Here is a 21,861-nt window from a genome sequence, read left to right as displayed (position 1 = left end):
TGACTGTCCACCACCACAGACTCAGAGGCACTGTGCCACATTAAAGCATAGCTTTCAAATAATCTTATCATTACCAAAGGTGGTTATTCTGTCTCACACTCTTCTTGCAACTGATGAACTACTTGAAAAGTCATCAAAGAATACTTTGAAACATACCAGTGCTACTTGGGAACTTCAGATAAAAAAAAATCAGTGGTATTCTAATATAAAATGATAACTTAGGGGCTAGAGCTATAGCACAGAAAAAAATGGAAAGATAGTATGTACAATTTCTATTACACAGCGACAATTTCCAAGGAAAAGGAACAAAAAAATTCCTAACTCTGAGTGAAAATACGAAGGGTCAATAACTAAAACAATCCTAAGAGAAAAGGGAGAATGGTGCTGGGAAAATTGGTCAGCCACGTGAAAAGGGGGCAGGCAAGAGGATAGAGAAAAGGGACAAAACTGAAAGAATGAGGAAAAGAAAGAAATACGGGAGAAAATTAGATCAATAACACCATACACCAAAGTTAACTTGGATAGAAGACTTAATAAAACAATGTTTTCTTTCTGTCCTGAACTTAAATCTCTGAGATAATGTTTGAAGACTCAGCTGAAACAACAAAGGAAACAAAAGTTTTAAGTTATTACATATTAAATTTAAAAAAAAATTTTTTTTACAGGATAAGAAAGGGCCAGGGAGACAGCTCAGAGAGCAAGTGAACACTGTCATGCACAGGGCCCTGCATTTGATCTCTGCCACTATAGGGCCTTCCTAATACCAGTAGGGTATAATTCTGGTAGACCCTTGCACCGCCTAGGAGATCTCCCCAAAACTAACAGAAAACAAAGCAAAAAGGGGATGAGGATATAGCTCGGCAGTAAAGCATTTCACTTTACATTGAACTTGCCCCATTGGATTGTACATTGAACTTGTACACCCAATTCCCGGCACCACCAAAAATAACAAACTAATCAACCTGCTAGTTGGGTGAAGATATTTACACATCATCCATATATTAGATGATTAACATCCAGAATAAACAAATGATGAAAGAGTAAACAAAAAAAAAAAGACAAAAGATCTGAATAGCACTTGTCCAAAGAACACACACAGATGGTCCACAGGCATTTGACAAAAATACCACACTTAACTTTAGTTATTACCATGGAAATGCAAATACAAATCACAAGGAGATAATCATCTCTAACCTCAAAGAATAAACTCAAAAAACTAGAATCAACAATTGTGGGCACTGGTATAAAGAGGGGAAAAAAATCTCACTGCTGGTGAGAATGTAAATTGGAACAGATTATGGAGACTGATATGGAGATTCCTTTAAAAAGAAAAAAAAAAAGGGAAAAATGGGACCAGTGACTTCATTAGTCTCTACAGGGGCTAACACACTCGCTTTGCCTGCAGATAGCCCCACAGAGATGCTCAGTACTTCATGTGGTCCTCTGAACACTAGAGCACATTCCTGAGCACAGAGGCAGGAATAGGTCCTGAATACTGCCAGGTATAGCTCCTGAAAACTGCCAGGTATAGCCCAAACCCCCCACAAGATGAAAAAAATAATAAAATGGGGTGGGGATAGCTAAGCAAATTATGAGGCCAGTGATGCCTCACGCTTGGTCCCCAACAGCACCTCACATTCCCAGATGTGATCCTAACTGTTTGAGATCCCAGTGGAAGGCTCCAGGAAAGCACTGCAACTAAGTGCACTGCAACACAGGGCAATCAAGTATGCGACCCAGGCGAGCATCACATGAGCTCCACACCGAGTGTGTGCAGCACCCCTGTCATCAGAACCAACAAAGGAAAAGGTGGGGGTGGCAGGTCAACCCAAATACCTTATGATCCCACAATAACACTCCTAGGCAGTGAGCCATAGAGTATGAAACCCTAACTCGAGTACTTGCACGCCTGGATTGGAGAGAGAGCCCAAAGGGTTGAGGCCATGCTTTGCGCACAAGAGGACTGGGTTCAATCCCCAGCACCATTTGGTCCCTCGAGTACTGCCAGAAATAAGTCCTAAGGACAGAGCTGGGAGAAGCCCCCAAGTAGCACTATTTGAACCTCCTTCTCATCCCCCCAAAAAGTGTTTGCACTCCTATCCTCATAGCAGTATTATTCACAATAGCCAAAGAAGGGAATCAACCTAAGTCCCCACTAGCACGTGCTCAAATGCATATATTCAAATACTACTCAGCTATTGTAAAGTTAGGCCTTTCGCAACATGAATAAATACTGAGGTGCTAATGCTAAGGTGAAAGTTAGACAGTCACCAGTGTTTCACCTCTACGTACATTAATAACCAGAGTAAACAGGACAAAAACAAAATCTTAAGAGGCAGAGATGTAGCTCAACACCACAAGCCAGTATGGAGCCCTGTGCTTCCCTCACACCGCCAAAATAATAAAGTAATTCTTAGACTCGGAGAACCATAGTTAAGGTTTCCAGAGGAAAGAAAGGGCTGGAGGGTTATTCTGACAGTGATGGCACTAGAACTTTGTTGGTAGGAGAGAGATGTACTCCCAAAATTTCAGTTTCATAAACCAATGGTAAATCAATGAAATTTTATGTCAAAAAATTTGGAGCTTTTTTATGAACACTTAAAAGTGGAAGAAGTGGGGCTGGAGTGATAGCACAGCGGGTAGGGCGTTTGCCTTGCATGCGGCCGACCCGGGTTCGATTCCCAGCATCCCATATGGTCCCCTGAGCACCGCCAGGAGTAATTCCTGAGTGCAGAGCCAAGAGTAACCCCTGTGCATCGCCAGGTGTGACTCAAAAAGAAAAAAAAAATTGAATTTTCCAGGCCAAAGAGATAATACAATGGGGTAAGACACCTGCCTTACACACAGCTGGCCCCAGTTCAATTTCTGGCAATCTATGGCCCCTTGAGCACAGAACCAGGAGTAAGCCCTAAGAATTACAGGGTGTGGCCCAAATCCCACCCCCAAAATAAATTTTCCAAGTGCATGTATCTCTCAATTTCCACCAGAAGTGCTAGCTAAGCTTTCCACATTTAAAATACCAAATTAAACTACTTAATAATAAATACAGGAAAAACATGAATTATTTCATAACAAGAACATGGGATAGTACTAATCAAATATACTAGTCCAAGGGCTGGAGCAATAGCACAGAGGGTAGGGTGCTAGCCTTGCACACGGCTGACCAGGGTTCGATTCCTCCATCCTTCTCGGAGAGCCCGGCAAGCTACCAAGAGTATCCGGCCTACACAGCAGAGCCTGGCAAGCTCCCTGTGGCATATTGATGTGCCAAAAAACAGTAACAAGTCTCACAATGGAGATGTTACTGGTGCTCGCTCAAGCAAATCAATGAACAGGAGGACAGTGCTACAATGGCTACATACTGGTGCATTTGAGTTTAATAACATGTAATTTGAACAATCTTGCAGGTTTGTTTTCTGAGACAGGTCCCAAAGCAATGGGGGCTGGAGAGGCAGCAGCAGTATACAGCAACATTTCTCAATTCAGGTCATGCTCTCTGGTGGGCACCCAAGATATACCAAGGAATCACATAACAGGAGGCATGAAAAGGGGGAGAGTAGGACAGGGAAGCTGAGGAAGGAACCCAAGGTTGGAAGGTCATAGTTGGAAAATTGTTGAAGACCACTGGTCTAGAATCCAGGTCATACACAGGCCAGTTAGAGCTGAAATGGAATCAGCACAGACTCAGTCATTACCCGAACTACACAAAGAAAACACTGAAGACGTATTTTATTAAATCTTTAAAAGCAAAATAAAGTGAACAAACGCTAAGAGGATAGCACTGTTCAAGGACATTTTTTTTGGACAATGTAGTACAGCATCATTAAAGTTAACTTAGATTTCAACCAACCACAAGCTGACTGTTTTCTTTGTTTCTCGTTAGTTTGAGCATCTATCTGATCATCAACCTTATTATTTAAGGTAGTTTCCTTCAAAACACATGAACACAGTAACCAAAGAAATGTAAATCTAGAAAAAGCACTGTACAGTAAATTTATTCTTTTGCATGCCAAGATGTTCTCTATCTTCACTCCCACGGTATATATTCATAAAATTAATGGAAGATAGAATCTTTACTCCAATTACACAGACCAACACCTAGCAGTTTATACTATTTTCCAAAAACAAGTAGAAATCACTCTTAAAATACAGCTTTAGAACTCCGCTCCTAATTTTAATCAAATTTAAATTGTTCTAAAGAAAACCATTCAACATGATAAACAGAAAAAGGTTTTCTTTTGGCATCACTGCAGTTACTTCAAAATCATCTTCTGAGTTGCATTAGTATCTAAGATTCAACCTGCTGGTCTTAGTTCCAGTTATTAGTTCTAATTTCCCAAAAGGATGAATATGGGTACTTTAATGAACAATGCTAGAAAAGATGTTTTTTTATTTTCCCCTGTAAAGATAAAATGTTCAGAAAACTAGATGTATACTTTTAATTACAAATCATTATCTGATTGGGTTTTAATAAATTACAATGCTATGATGTAACCACACCAAAACCAAAGGTCCACCTGTGCAAGGTGTATCATATACACAAATCATTATTTGCATGTTGCAATACGTATGAACACTATCAGTAACTAGAAGAAAAGAATATTGGACTAAAGAAGATAGTTTCGCTAGTTTCAAAGTGTTTCTACTTTCCTTTCTATGAAAATACGTGACATTTTAGGAAAGCAATTAGTATTAAGTAGTCCACAAGCTGAAAAGTACTGGGCAGACTTTAAGAGACACATGGCAAGCTATCATGTACTCTGCTTTATGAGTACAGGACCCACCATCTGGGTCCTGAACTTGGTCTGGCAGCTTAGTGTCCACACCAGTGGTTTTTAATCAACAGCACCACTCTGAAGGCTTAATAAGGCTGAAAACCACTGGTATGTACCATGAGTCATCCAAATGCCTTAGTGATACCCAATACATGTCAAAAGTGGATTGTCTGATCATTTCCTAGCTCTCCCCTTTCCAATGAAAAATGATCCTAAGTTCAAACAAATAAGCAATTTGTCTGTACACTGGAATGCAATTCTCTAAGACAGGAAGTGGGGATCATCAGTAAAGCACTGTGAACATCATTAATAAATTCAGATACAGGTATTCAACTAATTATTTATCAACACCTCCTTAAAACAAAGACACAACTATGATAAAGTATTATTGACAGAATAACCACAAAATAAACTCCAAGTATTATATAAGCTGTGTAGCTCAGAGAAACTATAGTTCTCATAGCAATAATGATCTGTTGGTATAGATAATAGCCATAGTATGTTATACTATTGGTTTCTGAGATTTGAAAAGCTCCTAAAGATACATCAAAGCACGTGTCAAATCTTTGGGTGGAGTATGTGAACAGCTGCTGATACAACAGGGAGCAGTCTGACAAACTGCAAAGGATGACACAGCAGGCTAACGATGCCTGAGCTGCACCTGCAGGAATAATCCAGCTACAACTGCCCAGGACATTAGGTGCAAGTGGTGGGTGGGGGCAAAACAGCACAAATTAAATTCAGAGCAATGTAAAGAGCCAGTGAGCGATTGTCAAGTCCAAACATTTTATTACTGCTTTCTCTTTAATTTCATCAAACAGTCATTAAGGGAAAGGTGGATAGATGTTATAAGACCATCCAAGCACTCTGATCACTGATCTGCCAATCAACTACAAACCACCTCTGAGATGGCCAAATTCACTGTCAATTACCTACGAGGAATCAACTATGACAAATCTAATTTTTGAATCATGAGAACTTGGTTCACACTAACTTCAACCAGTAACCTTGAACTGATCCTGGAGAATATTCTGGAATACCTTATTAAAAGGAGCAAGCAAGAGCTTGTTAAAATAGCTTAAACAGCCAACAAGGAACTTATCTGGAATATGAAAGACTTCATCCGTTTGGTCAGAGTCTTGGGATCAAAACTACTTGTGAACCCAGAAAGAAAAAAAAAATGAGTTTTGTGTTCTGCTTTAATTAGACGCTACATTAATTAGTCAGTTTACAAATAAATCATAGCTCTTTCTTAAGAGCATAATTTTTCAGGGCCTAGTAAGTGCTTGTAAATAATTACACGCACTGACAACAATCTCATCCCTGGAGAATTATTCTCCAAACTATAAAGTACAAGGTTTTCATAGTTCCGCTCAAGAAATGGTTTGTCTTCTCTCTCTTCTGCTTCTATATCCCTGTCTTTAACAGACTCACCCCATTCATTGACCCCCCACTCATTGACTTCCAAAACTGTTAACAGCTACTCACCACAAAGGTGAGGGAACATTTTTTACTCATTGAGAGTAAAACATCTAATTCAAGGAGTCAGACTTCTCCACAAACACCTTCATCAACTCCCTTGATCACTAGGAGGTTTTCTTTGATCCTCTGTTCAAAGTCCTCATTCCAAAGAGGGCACAAGAATGCTTATGAATGCATGCAAGCCACAATTTACTACCTCACCAGAGGAGCAAAACCTCACACAAATGAACAAGTTATTTTACTTTAACCCTGCTGTCCTTTAAAAAAATTAACATTTTGAGTGCCAACATTTTGATTTTTTTTAAATTGGTACAAAAAATGATGCCAAAGTCCCAGAAGCCTTGTCAAGTTGGCAATATGGTGGTACAGACATCTAAAATCCTCCCTTTAGATTCAAGTATGGCATTTAAGAAACAAAACCACAACATAATACTCCACTATCTTTCTTTAAAAGTATAATAACACATCTTTATTATGAATTGAGCAAGTTTTAGAAATAGCTATTTGTAATCTTCAAAACAATGCACCAAAAATAAGTCTTAATTTCAGAGTTTTATTGTATTGCACTAAAGGAACAGCAGGATGGTTATACAATGTTCTCTCTAATTCAGTTTTGAAAATCTAAAGTACTTGCAAATTCTTAAGACTACCTTTACCACCAGTTAGAACAGTATAACAGTATAGTAACCAATTTAAGTAATTATCTTACAAATTAAAACACATTTAAAATAGCTTTAAATGCATTCTTTACAAGTAATTCAGCAAGTATTTTTGTATCTTATTCATTTATGCTTAAGAACTGAAGCAAGTATATTACTCTGATGGAAATATGAGAAATCTCTCTCATTCATGCAATATACAGGAGTAATATTCAAGTCAAAGGGGGGGAAAATCCCCCTCTAATTTTTATAAATGTGTCCATATATAATCATCTACATGATAGATGAGGAAACCTATGAAGTTTCCCACAGGTCAGATATATATTTTCAGTTCATCAGAAGCACCTGGTGTCTACTGCTAATTTATAATTAGATAGCATTTCAATAAAACCAAAATGAACCCTAACAGTTCCTATAAACAAAAGCTTCCAATGGACTAAGGGCAGTCAATAATTAATGCAGTCATTCAGGGGATTATCGGCTGTTCCTTAAGGAGTGCAAGTTCAAACCTGTCAACACTAGAGGTAATCATTTTATATTAATTTATACGTAATTCCATTTAAATTCTTTACCCAAGTATAACATATGAAAACAGTCTTTCCACAGGCAAAAAATGTGGAAACATTTAAAAAATAAGGAGTCATTTTTTTTTTAAGTAACTGATCAGATTCCATAGGCTATTCTTGGAAACAGGATCTCGCTGGTAGAGTCCCTCCATTTGGTGGCTTTTTGCATGCACTGAACTGGACCAATTCTTCTGTGTGTTGTTCTAAGAGCTCACCAAAACATAAATCATGCTGAAAAAGGAAAAAAAAAAAGCTGTTAATTTGAATGTTCCTAATTAGAAAAAATAAGAACATTGAAAAGTCAAGTCTGATTGATAGAACAAACTAATTTGTGGTAAGACACAATTACAAAGAGAAAAAGCAAAGGTCAATAAAGTTCATGGCATGATTTTAATTTGCATTTATGGACCTCTGCCTACAGGAAGACCTGGCTCAGGGGACATGCGAGTGCTGTCTCCTAATTCCTTCCAATCTTGGCAAGCAGACAAACACAAGTGCAAGCTCAGAGGGAACCAGAGCCCCAAGAACCATCCTGTATCCCAAGAGAGATGCTCAGGATAGCGCCCATTAGGGTCTTTCTAGACAAGACCTCACTGAATTCTCCAAGCAGTCCTCACAATTGGGCGCCGCTATTCTCACGTGACTAATGGGGAATACCCAACTAAACTACAAAGTTTTCCCATCATAGGGGACAAGTGAGTGAAATAAAAAACAATCAGATTTAGGCTAAAGGACTGCTGAGGTCAAGTTGGCAGAAAAAGCACCATGGAAAAGGCAGAGAAAAACTTCTAAGTTGAAGTAAAAACACCAAGCTAAAATGTGAGCACATTCACCAGGCAAGTTTAACATATCCCAGGGGCCCATGTCCTGGAGAACATGCCTCCACAAGTACATGTGTCTATGTCTTAGAGAGGCAAACCATCCGTTCTTTCAACAGGCCCGTTACAAATGCCAACTGTATGTCTGCACTACTTCAGATACTTGTCACCAGTTGAAAAAAATGAAATTAAAAAAGAAATTAGAATGACACAGAATTTCACTTTTCAGAATTATGTGCTCTCTTTCAGGTAAAAACAACATCTATAAATGCAGTAAAGGAGACTTATTTTCACAATTATAACCTCTAACATGAAGCAAAGAGAAAGGGAATGTGGAGTGAAAGTATAATAAACCAACCAGTAACAGAAAAAAGAATGGAAGCTAGTCATTAAAATTACTTCCCCTTTTTGCAAATGCCCTACCTGCTGTTCTATTACTCTAGCTCACAATTACTTCCTCTCATACATATCATTTTCCTCACATTTTGAAAATCAGGGGGAAAGCCCTGTGACTGAATAGAATCCCAATAAATAATGAAAACAAAACTTGTAAGCTCAAAGGAAAGTTATTTCAACCCTAACAGCATCCTTCTCAAATTTTAATCAGCAACCATTTCTATGTCCAGCCGAAGCTGTCTCTCAGTGGAGCTCAATTCTACTTTAGCGGGCACTTGGCAGTATCCAGAGGTTTTCTGGCTGCTGAATGTAAGGTAGAGAGAGATGCTGTGGGCAGCTAGTAGGCAGGGGTGAGGGATACATACTGTTAAGACACCCTACAATACATAGGGTACCACACATCAACAATGCCAGGGCCCAGAGGACAGTGACAGAATCTATCTATCCTGGCTTATATTAAAGAGAGAAATGGCAAAATTGCACCATCCTATAAATAGAGCTGCTTTCTTCCTTCGTCCCATCTGGAGCAAGCAAACCAGAAAATAAGAGCAGCACAAGCAGTTTATGAAGAATGATTAAAAAAAAAATTAAACATAATCTCAAGACAGGCTAAAAGCATTTTGCAGGCTCACCCAGTGCCATCACTGGGCCACAGAGAATGAGGATGGTGCTTTGCTGACTATCTGAACATGAAGAAAATGGAATCTCTGACCAAATTCCTGCCTCCAACCGTACCTTGACAAGTCCAGTGCATCTGTAGCAAGCCCATGGGAATTTTCTGGGGTGCAGTTACCAGTAACAAAGAGTAATTCTCCAGGTGTTAGCACCATAATGCCTACAAGTGAAATTATACTTTAATTTTCCTTTTTTTTTTTTTTCAAGACTTACCCGTATAGGTAGTAAAAAAATGCTAGAAGGTAAAAAGCTAATTTGCACCATCCTTCTTTCTGACAATATGCTAGAATATCTGCATTCATGATGGTTGTTGGGTCATAGAGTCCTGGGCCACTCATCACTGGCCTACTCATATACCTGCAATAAAAACAGACTATTACCCACTCAGAAAAGGAAGCAGACCAATAGGATGGGAAGGATGTTTCTTCCTCAATGACATTTGTTACCTTGTTGCAAGATGATCCCCATAAGGAAGCATACCTTTAGTTCTTTTCTCTTATCAGCTTAATTTTAAAAACTAGAGCCCTGGGCCCAGAATGTGATTCATTCAAATGGTAGAGAGCACATGCCCTATCCACATGAAACACAAATAAATGAGATCCTGAGTTCAAGTCCAGGCACCGCTGGGTGGGGTCCCCACAATACATAGGCAGACAGCTAAAACTGGAGTCCATAAATGAGAGGGACAGCTAAGCAAGTTACATTTTATCTCTAATAGGAATACCTGAAAGGGAATTAAGAGTGTAGCCTTTTAACTTGTTATTCTGACATAATTTCAGATTTACAGAATTCCAAATACCCATATTAACACTCATCATGACTTTTTCTTTCTCATTCTCTCTAAATAACATACTTCATAAATATATTTCCTAAAATCAAGGGTAATAAGATTTGGTCATACCTATTTTAAACACTCTGAATGAACTTTTAAACGTTATTAAATGCTAACATCTTGATAAGTAACCAACTTAGTTTTAGATTGTATTGTTTTTATAACACTGGGGATTGAGCCCAGGGCCACATACACAGCAAGAGCTCAACCACTGAGCCACATTCCCCACCTACAACAAACAAATCTAAAATGACAAATACGGAAAAAAGAAGTTAGGCAAACATTCTGTTGGGTTTTTTATTTTTATATCAACTTTATTGTCATAATTTACTTACAATAATTCATGCATTTAAAGCATAGGTTCTGATGGGCTGTGTCAAATGTCTATCACTGCGAAACCACCAACCTAAGAATCATCCTCCAGGGGTGGGAGGTAGCTGCATGGGCATGCTTTGCTTATGGGTTCAATCCCCAGCCTTGTATGGTCCCCAGAGCACTGCCAGGTATGACTAAAAACTTTAAAATAAAATCTTTTTTTTTTTCTGAAGGAATTATATCTTGTGGTTTGTAAGTTTTACCATTTCCTGCCTGAGACTACCTCCTATATCTCCTGGCCCATGGGGAACCACCAACTGTTTTAATTAGCATCCTTCTGTTTCTGTTTTGTGTGTGAAGGCAGGGAGGAATGTAGCAGGGAGAAACAGCAAACCCAGCAATGCTCAGGGATTACTCCTGGAGGTGCTGGGGGACCAAATGCAGTGCAAGGGATCAAATCAGGAATGTGCAAACCAAGAGCCTTGACCCCCCGTACTATCTTTCTGGCACCAGTTGGTTTCCATTTTAAAATTTTTTCGGGGGTCAGAGCAATAGTACAGCGGGTAGGGCATTTGCCTTGCATGCGGCCGACCCAGGTTCCATCCCCAGCACCCTATATGGTTCCCCAAGCACTGCCCAGAGAAATTACTGAGTGCAGAACCTGGGGCGTGCTGGGTGTGACCCAGCACACACCCCAGCGTATATGTATTTTTTTACTTTTAGTTTTTCTGGGCCACACCCAGCATTCTCTGGCCCTGAAGATTTTTCTATAAAGTAAATATGAATTCTACAGTGTATAATTTCTTTTACACAGCACCCTGATTTTGAGATTAATGTTTTATAATCTGTTCCATTTTAATACTGAATAATTTCCCACTGTTAGGTTTTATTGTGTTTTGTTTATGAAGGCCTTATATATTTGGCTTCATTCCAATTCGGTGCTATGAATAAACAGCATGAATAACTGTGTATAAACCTTCATAGATTGTGAGAACTAGAAGAGCTGCAACATATGGGACAGATTTCTATTAAGATAGGACCAAATAATCTACATTTCAGTGACATCTTACATTCTCACCATCAGCTACCTCAGTATGCCAGTATTTTTATTATTTGGGGGAGGAAGGGGCGATTTGGGGTCAACCTGGCAGTGGCCAGAACTTACTCCTGGTGCTGACGTGAGGATCTCTCCTGGAAGGGTGTAGGGAACCATTCATGGCAGCAGGGGATCAAACAAGGTCAATGCAGCGCAAAGCAAGGGACTCACCCACTGTCTTCTCTCTCCTGCCCCTAGTATTTTTAATTCTGCCTACTCTAATGTGCAGTTTTTGATTTGTAGAAAGTCCAAACAGGCAAAACAAATACCAGTTGATAGTAGTCAGCAGTCCGTAAGAGGTATGGGGGTGACTGACTAAGAGAGACCCAGGGACTCCTGGGGCCAGCTGAGCTGGGGGTTGCAGTGGTTTCATAGGGTACACAGACATGCACAGGGATGAGCTGGACGTTTCCACCTTGCATATATTGTAGGAAATAAGTTAGAGCCCCTTAAAAAAAAATCCTTAAAAGGATACTAAACATTGTAAGAGAAATCACAACAGTTACAATTCATTGACATGACTTTAGAAAATTAAAGCCACCTAATTTTTCCTGTTTAATTTTGGTAACTAGCAGGTAATAACTGTATCAACCACAGTATGATTAAACTGTAACTAGGTAACATATTAGAAGCAGATCTAAGTATTACCTCCAAATGTGATACGCCAAGAGGGGCATATTGAGAGCCAGTGTCAGCCATTCTGCTGCACAAAGAAACATGACACAGAAGAAAGCATGGATGAGGTACTCTGGCAGTACGAGCTGAAAGAAAAACACAAGCCTGTTATGAAAATGCCTTGCTTGCGAAGAAGTCAGCTGCTAATTTGGAAAGCCGGTGGCAACCAAGTTTTCAAAATGAAAAAAATAAATCAATGATTCTTAGGATCAGAGATGAAATGTGTTTTATTTTCAAGTTCAACTTTATACCAAAACTTAGATTACAAGCAAACTGACCAAAGACTATAGCTTGCACTGAGCGAATTAGATATAACTTCAAATTTAAAACAGAAATTCATAAAAGCAGCGATACAAAGTTACCACCCAGATTATTCAGTTATTTTGCTGATCACCTAGAAACTTTTTCTTCCCACCATTCCCACAATGATAAAAAGTACAAAATAAAGTATCTGATCACATGCAACATATTTTTTTCCAAAAAAAAAAAAAAAATCACAAAACTCCCCTTTGTTGGTATACACACACTGGTGTTTTTAAGCCTTTAACAGAAACCTGGACTGTTACATATATTCGCAAACCACATCACATCACAAAAGTAATTTTCAATAAAAAGCCAACAGTCAGTAATTTCAGCACAGTCAGGGGGAAAAAACACTACTATGCATAGATGCAAACAAGGTGCTTTCTGCAATGTAGGAGGGAAAAAAAATACTAAACAAGTGCTAAACTCCATTCTTACATGGCCTTCCTGGATTTTTTAAGCCCATTGTTGTCCAATAAAAAACTAATAAACATGGAGAATCAGCAGAGGCTCAGAAATTAAAAAACAAATCTTTTGATAGCAGAGAGTGCTAAATGGAAATTCAAGCAAAATATTTTTTTATAAAATGACCAAGAGTTGATGCTTTCTTTTAAATTCTCTTTTTTATTTTACTTCAGTATAATCTACTTTATTAAATAAAAATGTAAATTCAACTTTCAGCCAAACAACTTTCTACAAGGCACAGCTTCAAAGCCAGTTTCTCAAACGTTTATATCATACCAAATTAAAATGATATGAAGTCATTCAACATTATCAAATCTTTCGTAAGGAAAAGCCATGATTTCTAGAAATAGTATTCTACATATTCAAGCCCATCTTCTAACACTTCCATTTTACTTAGTATTCAGTTTAAAACTGTAGACTGAAGTATTTAATAAGTACTATTTTAAATGAAATCCCAGTAAAACCAACTAAGCTATACCACCAAGATATTTTCCATACTTAAACAATATAATAAAAATCAAAACATAGTCTCGGAATATATGTTTATATACATATATAAAAATATATGTGCATATAAATATATATATACACACATACTTATAAATAACATGAACAATTAAGCCAGCATAATTATTTAGGATCAAAGTAAAACATCCACAATCTCTACACAAGATAATGTCCACAGGAAGTCTTTGACACTCAATCATTATTCCACCAGGACAAATCAAGATACACATTTTACTGGGATCTCCATTAGAACTACTCAATACTCCACTAGAACTGCTCTAATACTACATTAAGTTATAGGGCTTTTTCTTTGAAATAAAAGCCTACTTCAGTCCTTTTCAAGCTGAGATAATATCTAACAATACAAAATACCAAGTTTTAATCTTACACTTACAAGTATAATGTATAGAATAAGAACAAGTTTGAAAAGCAGTCCCTTCTGCTCTTCAGCAATTCCTTTTAATAAGAATGGTAATATGGGTAACTGTCATTCTACCAGTTCTTTTTTAAGAAACAAATGCAATATCCTCCTTCCCCTTTTCCTCAAAAATAGTACAGAAACTTTTATTCAGCATCTCTCATAAGAACCAGAGCTCTCTGATCATTGTTTAATGAGGAAATGTCCTCTTACATGTCATAAAAATTGTCCCACAAAGAACCAATGTTGACACAAAAGCTGGTATCTAGGAAAAAACTCCTCATGCAAATATGGCTGAAATGTTAGTATTTAAACATGCAAATCATAATATTCTTGAATTAAGATTTACATTTTATAAAATATTTGTGTTTCCCCCATACTTTGGCAGAGTTCTTAAAACAAATTTTAAATAGGGAAAACTGTCAGATGCATTGCTACTAAGTCAATCATCGGCACCCTCTCCAAAATGCAACCTGCATTGTTAGAAAAACTTCCTTCCAATCAGCTGCAACATTAGTACGTCCTAAGTACATGTCTAAGAAATTCTTTAATCAAGAAAAACCAGGTATCACACATTAGATGTTCAAAGTAATCCATCTTAAATTTACAATAAATTAGGAAACTACAAGACATGTAACTAAAAAATCAGATTGTCTGCATTCAAATTCTAGCTACAGCTTAGCCGTTAACACTGGAAAAAGTACTAATTTAATCTTCCTAAATCTCAGTTTATTCTTCTATTCACATCAATAACCATGTACTAATCTTGAAGGGTATTGTGAGAACTAAATGAAGAAACCCAGCTAAATATGCTTAGCAGAGAACCTGGTAACCAAGAACGCCCTCATCTAAACTCAACTGTTATTCTTATCATTTAGTTATCTGAAGTAATCAAAGGTCAAAGAAGACAGATTACCATTAATAAACAATGTCAAAGGGGAAATTCAGTTTCTTAATTTCATAGTAACAATTAGTTTCAATTATCGGTTAGGATGTTTGATAATGAGCATTATCCTACAATGAGACAGCAGATTCAGCTCATATTTTAATACAAGCAGATAAAGAGCTATTTAGCCAATATTTTTTCATTGTACGTACAATGAAAAGTCTTGCTGCAAACGTCCTTTAATGACAAACTAGAAATCAATTTCATCATTCATACTCATCTAGGAAACAATGATAAAGCAGCAAACTAACCTTATAGATTATCTTCCAAACCAAACCCTCCAGTAGCATACTAACACATCATCATTTTACACAACTAATTTTTTTAAGATGAATGACAGCATCTTATTCCTTGAGGACACACCAATTTCTCACAAACTTTCAGTTTCTGACCAATGAAGCAAAAATCAAACCAACAGGCTATAAGAGAACCTTTCTAAATGAGAAAAGTAAATGAAGCAAATAAAACTTCTCAGTCCAAAAAGAGCCCCATTTTATCCAAAGCCACTAGAGCCCACAACTTGGCTTAAGATAGGATCTGTTTCAGAAACCTAGAGGAGATATTTACTAGAAATAACTACTACGTAGATAATTGTATACAAACTGTTATCTACAAAATCCTGGCAGCCTGAGTACAAAGGTGAGCATTGCTCCAATACTCCAGAGTCTAAGAGCAGAGCTATCCACCCAAAGGACTTTGAATAAACATCAACTGAAAGAGTCTGTTAATGCTCTGTGGACTAGAATGACCATAGAGAAAACTCAATGTGACCTGAGACTCCTGCTTATACCCCACCTCAGAATTAAGACACAACCTGGGGATAACCTTATCATATGTTAATACCACGTTAGACAGCCAACACTTTTCCAACACTGCATTCAAAAATTTCATACAGATATGCTTATGGCTATTAACATTGATTTTAATGCATAAGCATTTAACAGCTTTCCCTACTTGACTGGACCAGCAAGCAACATTAGCATAAGATATGAAGTTTCACACAATCATAAACCTCAACAGGCATGTGAGTGAGCACACTGGACAGAACATTACAGATACAAATGCCCTGACCCTCCCCATGAAATGAAGGTAACATTAAACTAAAAAGCAGTACACACCTTTAATGCAATTTTGACTCTTTTAATCTTTTTGACCTTTTCAACTGTCTTTGGCCGACAATGTAAAAAGCAGATTGGAAGAATGTTAGTATTGACAGCTGACAAGATCACCAGCAGATTAATAAAAGAATAGTCAAGCATGACAGGGAAAAGAATATTTAGTTTTGTTTTGTTTTTTTAAATTCTGCCTAAAAGTACAGTTACATCATGCAAAGGAGAATACTGGCTATTTTCAAAATATATCAAGATAAAAACAAAAACAATGTAAAAGCCTAAAGGAAAGTCCTATTTTACAACTTACAGGATTCAGGGTATTACACTGGTCTATAGGATTCTTGTAATCAGTCTTCAGCTCATCAAATGCTATAATCTAAAATGAAATTAAAACAGTTAGGGCTTATCTTGTGAATGAAAAACAGAAGTAAACCTACCCCCTCCCCATCAATAACAACTGGATAGTTAACAAAAGCCAGCATGTACTCACATTTGTCAAGATGTGCTAATAAATAATGCGAATCATGTTGTCATAATTACTAAGAAGACCAGATATCAACGTGACAAACATTTTTCATTTGCAAAGTGAGAAACGTTAATTTTTTCCTGAGCCCAGGTACTTGAAATGACCCTTCCTCCATACTACACCTATTTACCCAAACTTCTCTCTCTCCTAAAAAATGATGTCATCTCATCTATCAGTTTGCTTGAACAGCAGTAACTGCGCATCTGCCTCGCTTCCATACAACACAGGGTATTTCCCACCCTGGTGTAGAACGTTCAGAGATGGGTTTGTGCCTCCTGCTCAGGTGAAGTGCTTTTCATCATCTGGGTATGTTTCTCTCCCTTGTGACAAACTTGGATGGGACACTAAGATGAACTCACTGATCTGTTCCCACTGTGCCCAAACACAAACATTTCAGAGTCCTGGTTTGATTTGGAAACAGCAATGAACGGCTTCAAAACCGAGGAATGCAAAGGGATTCTTAACCATCAGGGCCAAGACTGCTCTGCAGGAGGAATAGATGGGAGTTCAATTCTGCTCTGACAAGCCAAGATCCATGCCATGGGACTATTTATACCCACATCTATTCAGGAGGATTTTTTGAATCTTTCTGCCAAGAGGAATCCTACTCAAATTCACCCAATGGTGCTATATATGCAAGAGCAGGATAGAACAAGGCCACTGAGTAAGAAATCAACCTGACCTTTTGTGCTCTTGTGTTCTCATTCCTACTGCAAGACAGTCATTTCATTTGATCACCAAACTGAAGGGCACGTCATGAGAAGGCTAGATCCTCATGAGTGAGGCAGCAGGGTGAGATTAGAGAAGTATCGCGGCGGACCGGAGTTCGATTCCTCCGCCCCTCTCAGAGAGCCCAGCAAGCTACCTAAAAGTATCTCGCCCACACAGCAGAGCCTGGCAAGCTCCCTGTGGCGTATTCGATATGCCAAACACAGTAACAATAAGTCTCATGATGGAGACGTTACTGGGCCCGCTCGAGAAAACCGATGAACAATGGGGGGATAGTGCTACAGTGCTATAGTGCTCATACATCATAAGGATGTTTTGGTCCAGGGGCTGAAGCAATAGCACAGTGGGTAGGGGGCTTGTGTTCCAACAGGCTAAATGGAGTTCGATCCCCAGCACTATGATCCCCTGAGCCTGCCAGGAATGGTCCCCAAGTGTAGAGTCAGGAGTAAGCCCTGAGTACCACCGGGTATATTGCCCAAAAATTAAAAAAATAAAATCAGAATGTGTTAAAATCAAAATGAGGGAATGTCTCACTTTGCAATATTAACTCAGAGGTGCTTAAGTAAAAAGTCAAGGACGCCAACTATTATTAAAGTCATTTTAGTGGCTGCAACTGGCCACCCAGGGGGCGGTGAACGTCTTCTCTCTTCAGATGGAGGGCTGGATGTATGTGAGACAGTGCTATTCAATAACATCAGGAACCAATGTAGTAACTAGCCTTTAATATGGTAGTTTATTTCCCTATCAACTTCATAAAGTATTTTTTAAATGTCGACAATGTGTGTAGGGGGAGGACGGGGTGGGGGGGGTGGCTGGAAAGAGAAGACAAGGGCAATGGCTTGCTCTGCACAGGTTGACCAGGTCCAACCTCGGAGCTAGGAGTAATGCCTGTGTGCAGTGTCATTAAGACCTGAGCACCACCGTCTGTGGCCCCAAAAGTAAATCAAATTTTGAAAAGGACACTTTTTATTACTTGCAGTAATTACTTAGCTGCAATACATCCCTACTGTGTTTAGTAATAAAGTTCAACACAAGGTTCAGAAATACAGTTGCCAACCTATAAAATATCCAATTTAATGGCAAAACCAAAATATATTGGGAGGGGGGCATGTTTCTGTTTTGGGACAACGCCTGGTAGTGCTCAGGGCTCAACTCCCGGCTCTGAGCTCTACTATCACTCCTAGCAGGGATCAGAGGACCACAGGAGATGCTGGGGATCACTCCCAGGTCTGCTGTGTGGAAGGCAAAAGCAATGCCCCACTGTGCTATCGTTGGGCCCCAAACATGTTTTAAAACTATTTCCTGTTTAAACATTCTCTTCAGATAATTTCAAGGGGTCTTATATTTATAGTTTTCGTGCTCGGGCCATACCAAGGCAGGTACTGAAAGGTCATACACCCATCACAGTGCTCAGGGGGCACTTTAGAAGAAACCAGGGTCTCCAAGTATGCATAGCCTGTGCTCTTGTCCTCAAGGAACTTTTAATGAATACGATGCTGAGACTGTTTCTCTTTGGAGGCTAGAAGCAAATTCTCCAAAAACCTTTCTAAGAATATTTTTAAACTAGAGTTTCAAAGCTATGCCTGCATCTCTTTGAAAAAGATGTTCATAAAATTTACTACAGAGGGGCTGGAGTGATAGCACAGCGGGTAGGGCGTTTGCCTTGCACGCGGCCGACCCGGGTTCGATTCCCAGCATCCCATATGGTCCCCTGAGCACTGCCAGGAGTGATTCCTGAGTGCAAAGCCAGGAGTAACCCCTGTGCATCGCCGGGTGTAACCCAAAAATGCAAAAAAAAAAAAAAAAAAAAATTTACTACAGAAGTGAATAAACAATGAGAGAGATAAATCCCTAAAGATACCTGGCCACTCCATTGCAGATACCTTCAGATCTGATGCAGAGCTATAGGGGATGAGCTCTACATTATGAGCTTTCAAACAGACTTCTGAGACCACTGCTATCCACACAGCACTGGTCTGTCCTCACAGCCATTAGTCACATGAGTGAGGGCTAAACTGACAGGACTGACCATCATCACCAACCTCCACTGGAGAAATGAGGGGAAGGACTGTCGACCAGCACCAACCCAAGAAATGAGGGAAACACAATTTTTCTTTTTTTAAATTCAAACTTGACATTTCCAAATGCCAAGAAAATAAAACAAAGATCCGGTAATTAACCGAAAAATTTAAATTCCATATTTATTTAGAACTGTCTCTGGAAAGGATACAATAACTCTCTGCACTATTAAGCTTAAAAAGCTTTTCACAAATTTGCAGAGAGCAAACAAAAATCGTTTAAGTCTTGTCACAGGATTTCAATGATCTACTTCATGCAACACCTGCATTTCAGAGTTCAAACAAAATCACCCTTATGGGTTTTCCTTAAGGCAAACACCACCTGTTTCACAATGCAAAAAAGAAGAAAAAAGGATTCACACCACACCAGAAAAAAAAGAGCAAGTGACTGAAATCCACCTCTGAGGCGGGAAGGGAAGGAACCAGACATTTTAGTGTCAGAGGCTGACAAAGGTGGAGCTAGTGTGCATCCCCAAATACCTACTTTATTGTTCTTTTGCCAACGAATGAAGAGCCCAGAATGCTCTTCAAGGGAGCGTGGCTGACCAGCATTTCAAGAGAGCCACTCCTTCCGGCACAGGTGGACAGACCCCAGAAACATTCCCCGCTGCATGCACACCCAGGCGGGGTCTAAAATAATTATCACGAGGCACGATCTTTGGAAAAAATAAAAGATTCGTGATATTGCTCGAGAGACTTTTTTTTTTTGGCTCAAGAAACGGATGCCATTTAAATCAGTCTTCCTACCTCCCCACCCACCCACCCACCCAATATAAATGAACCATACGATGAAACCTGCTTTAAAATTTATATCAGAGGGGCCATGCCCACTCCCTCCAAAGCCATTATTCCAGAAAGCACTTGACTATACAGGACCAAGGCAAAGAAGGCGCTCTATTTGTCATGAAGGACGACTTTCAGAAGGCTCCGGACGTTTCTGATGCCCAGGAAAAATCAGCAATCCCCAAATCACTTATAGAACTCAGAGTGGTGGGGAGATAGGGCGCAGCGCTAGCACAGCGGGTAGGGCGCTGGACTGGCATGCGGAGGACCCGGGTTCGCTCCCCAGCATCACCAATAGTGCCACCCCCCGCCCCCCGCAGTCATGAATGATTAGCCTGGGCATAGTGCCAGGAGTTAGCCTGCATCTAGCCGGGTGTGGCCCCCAAACAAAAACCATCACGGGGCCTTGCCCCTCATAGAGATTTCCAGGAAAACATGTGCTCCCAAGCTACATGGTGAGCAGAAAAAAACCGACCTGGGAAAAAAAAAAAAAAAGAAAGAATAAAAGCTGCAGGTCTCCGAGTACGGTCAAGAAACCGATTAAAAAGACCTCGACTAACTCCAGTTACCCGGGGGCCACCACTGAAGGGGGATTAGGAAGGATTAGGAAGGAGAAAGGAAGAGGGAAAAGTTCCGAGATGCAGTCCCTCCAAAGTAATCGATTCCATCGGCAGCCAAGTGCTTTCGACTCCCGGAGCAATCCAACAAGTCAAAAAGACCTGGAAAACGGACGGCGCCCCGGAGAAGCCGGGAACCACGACCTCGTTTCCTGCCCGCCAGCCCGGGAAAGAAAAGTCGGCCGTGCAGCGAAGAACTCGGCAAACTTCAGCTCGGGGCTGCGGACGCCGCCGCCGGGCGCCTCCCTGCCCTACGCCCCGGACATCCCTCCCCGGAGGCTCCCCGGCGGGGCACACGCGGCCCGGCACCAGGCCCCGGGACAGACCGCGCGGGGGACGGCAGACAGGCAGGACGCGCGGCAGCCCCGGCCTCCCCTCGCCGCGCGGCCCGGAGCGCGTCGACCTGGCGGGGCCCGGGGCAGGAGAAGGGCAGCGCAGCTCGGCGCCTCGCCCGCCTTTCCCTTCCCGGGGTCCCCGCCGCCCCGGCCACTCACGTGCCAGATGGCGAAGAAGATGAGCGCGGCGGTGAGCAGCAGCGCCAGCATGTAGCAGAAGGCCGCGAACGTGAACGCCATGGCCAGGGCGGAGGAGCGCGGAGCGGCGCCCGAGCCAGCGGAGAAAGGCGGCGCACGGCCCTCTGGGTAAAACCATTCACTTCCCCCGGCCACAGCCGCGGCCGCCGCCACCGCCGCCGCCGCCGCCGCCGCCGGTGCCGCGCGCCCTCCCTCGCGCCCGCCCTCCCGGCGCGCCTGCGCACCCGCGCGCCCGCGCCCGCGCCCCCTCCTGGCTCGATTAGGCATTACACGGAGCCGGCCGCGCCGCGCAGAGGTTGTTGATTCTTTCTGCCCTCCTTCCGTCGTCGTTGATGGTTTACTTTACACGAATGTTCATTGAGCATCAGTAAACGTTTACGTTCCCGGTTTGGTGCTGTGTCTTGGGGGAGACGAGAAAGAGGAAGATCGTGTTCTCTCACTGGAAGAAGCGATGTGGAACACCTAAGGACATCATCATCAGTCCCGAGTTCTAACCCTGTGGGTGGAAGTCTGCGGCGTGAAAGGGCAGAGAAGGGCACACAGAGCCCGCCCTGT

At 40.6% G+C, this 21,861-nt stretch overlaps 1 protein-coding gene across 4 annotated transcripts; it reads right to left on the bottom strand.

Moving 5' to 3' along the window:
• Nucleotides 1-6,790: 6,790 nt before the first annotated feature.
• Nucleotides 6,791-21,483, bottom strand: CNIH1 (cornichon family AMPA receptor auxiliary protein 1). 4 transcript variants are annotated; one of them, XM_056133673.1, is made up of 6 exons: nt 21,268-21,483; nt 16,348-16,416; nt 16,047-16,094; nt 12,263-12,375; nt 9,585-9,728; nt 6,791-7,713 (listed from the first exon to the last, which is right to left on the bottom strand). In XM_056133673.1, the coding sequence occupies exons 1-6, from the start codon at nt 21,346-21,348 to the stop codon at nt 7,686-7,688; spliced, it is 483 nt and encodes a 160-aa protein (XP_055989648.1). In that variant the 5' UTR covers nt 21,349-21,483; the 3' UTR covers nt 6,791-7,685. The 4 variants fall into 4 exon arrangements, with proteins under 4 accessions (XP_055989648.1, XP_055989646.1, XP_055989649.1 ...); XM_056133671.1 differs by having other exon boundaries at nt 21,272-21,483; XM_056133674.1 differs by lacking the exon at nt 16,047-16,094.
• Between the last annotated feature and the right edge of the window lie 378 nt (nt 21,484-21,861).

This window comes from Sorex fumeus, unplaced genomic scaffold, assembly GCF_029834395.1.
Source record: "Sorex fumeus unplaced genomic scaffold, SorFum_2.1 ptg000098l, whole genome shotgun sequence".
Lineage (NCBI taxonomy): Eukaryota > Metazoa > Chordata > Mammalia > Eulipotyphla > Soricidae > Sorex > Sorex fumeus.
This window is presented reverse-complemented; position numbering and strand designations above follow the sequence as displayed.

Excerpts from the sequence above, each read along its gene's own strand:
- CNIH1 (XM_056133671.1), bottom strand. The coding sequence starts at position 21,424 with ATGGTTTTACCCAGAGGGCCGTGCGCCGCCTTTCTCCGCTGGCTCGGG. Across the intron at positions 16,417-21,271 it reads CTCATCTTCTTCGCCATCTG|ATTATAGCATTTGATGAGCT; the intron begins GCACGTGAGTGG and ends ATTTCATTTTAG. Across the intron at positions 7,714-9,584 it reads TTTTTTTACTACCTATACGG|CATGATTTATGTTTTGGTGA; the intron begins GTAAGTCTTGAA and ends TTCCTTTTTCAG.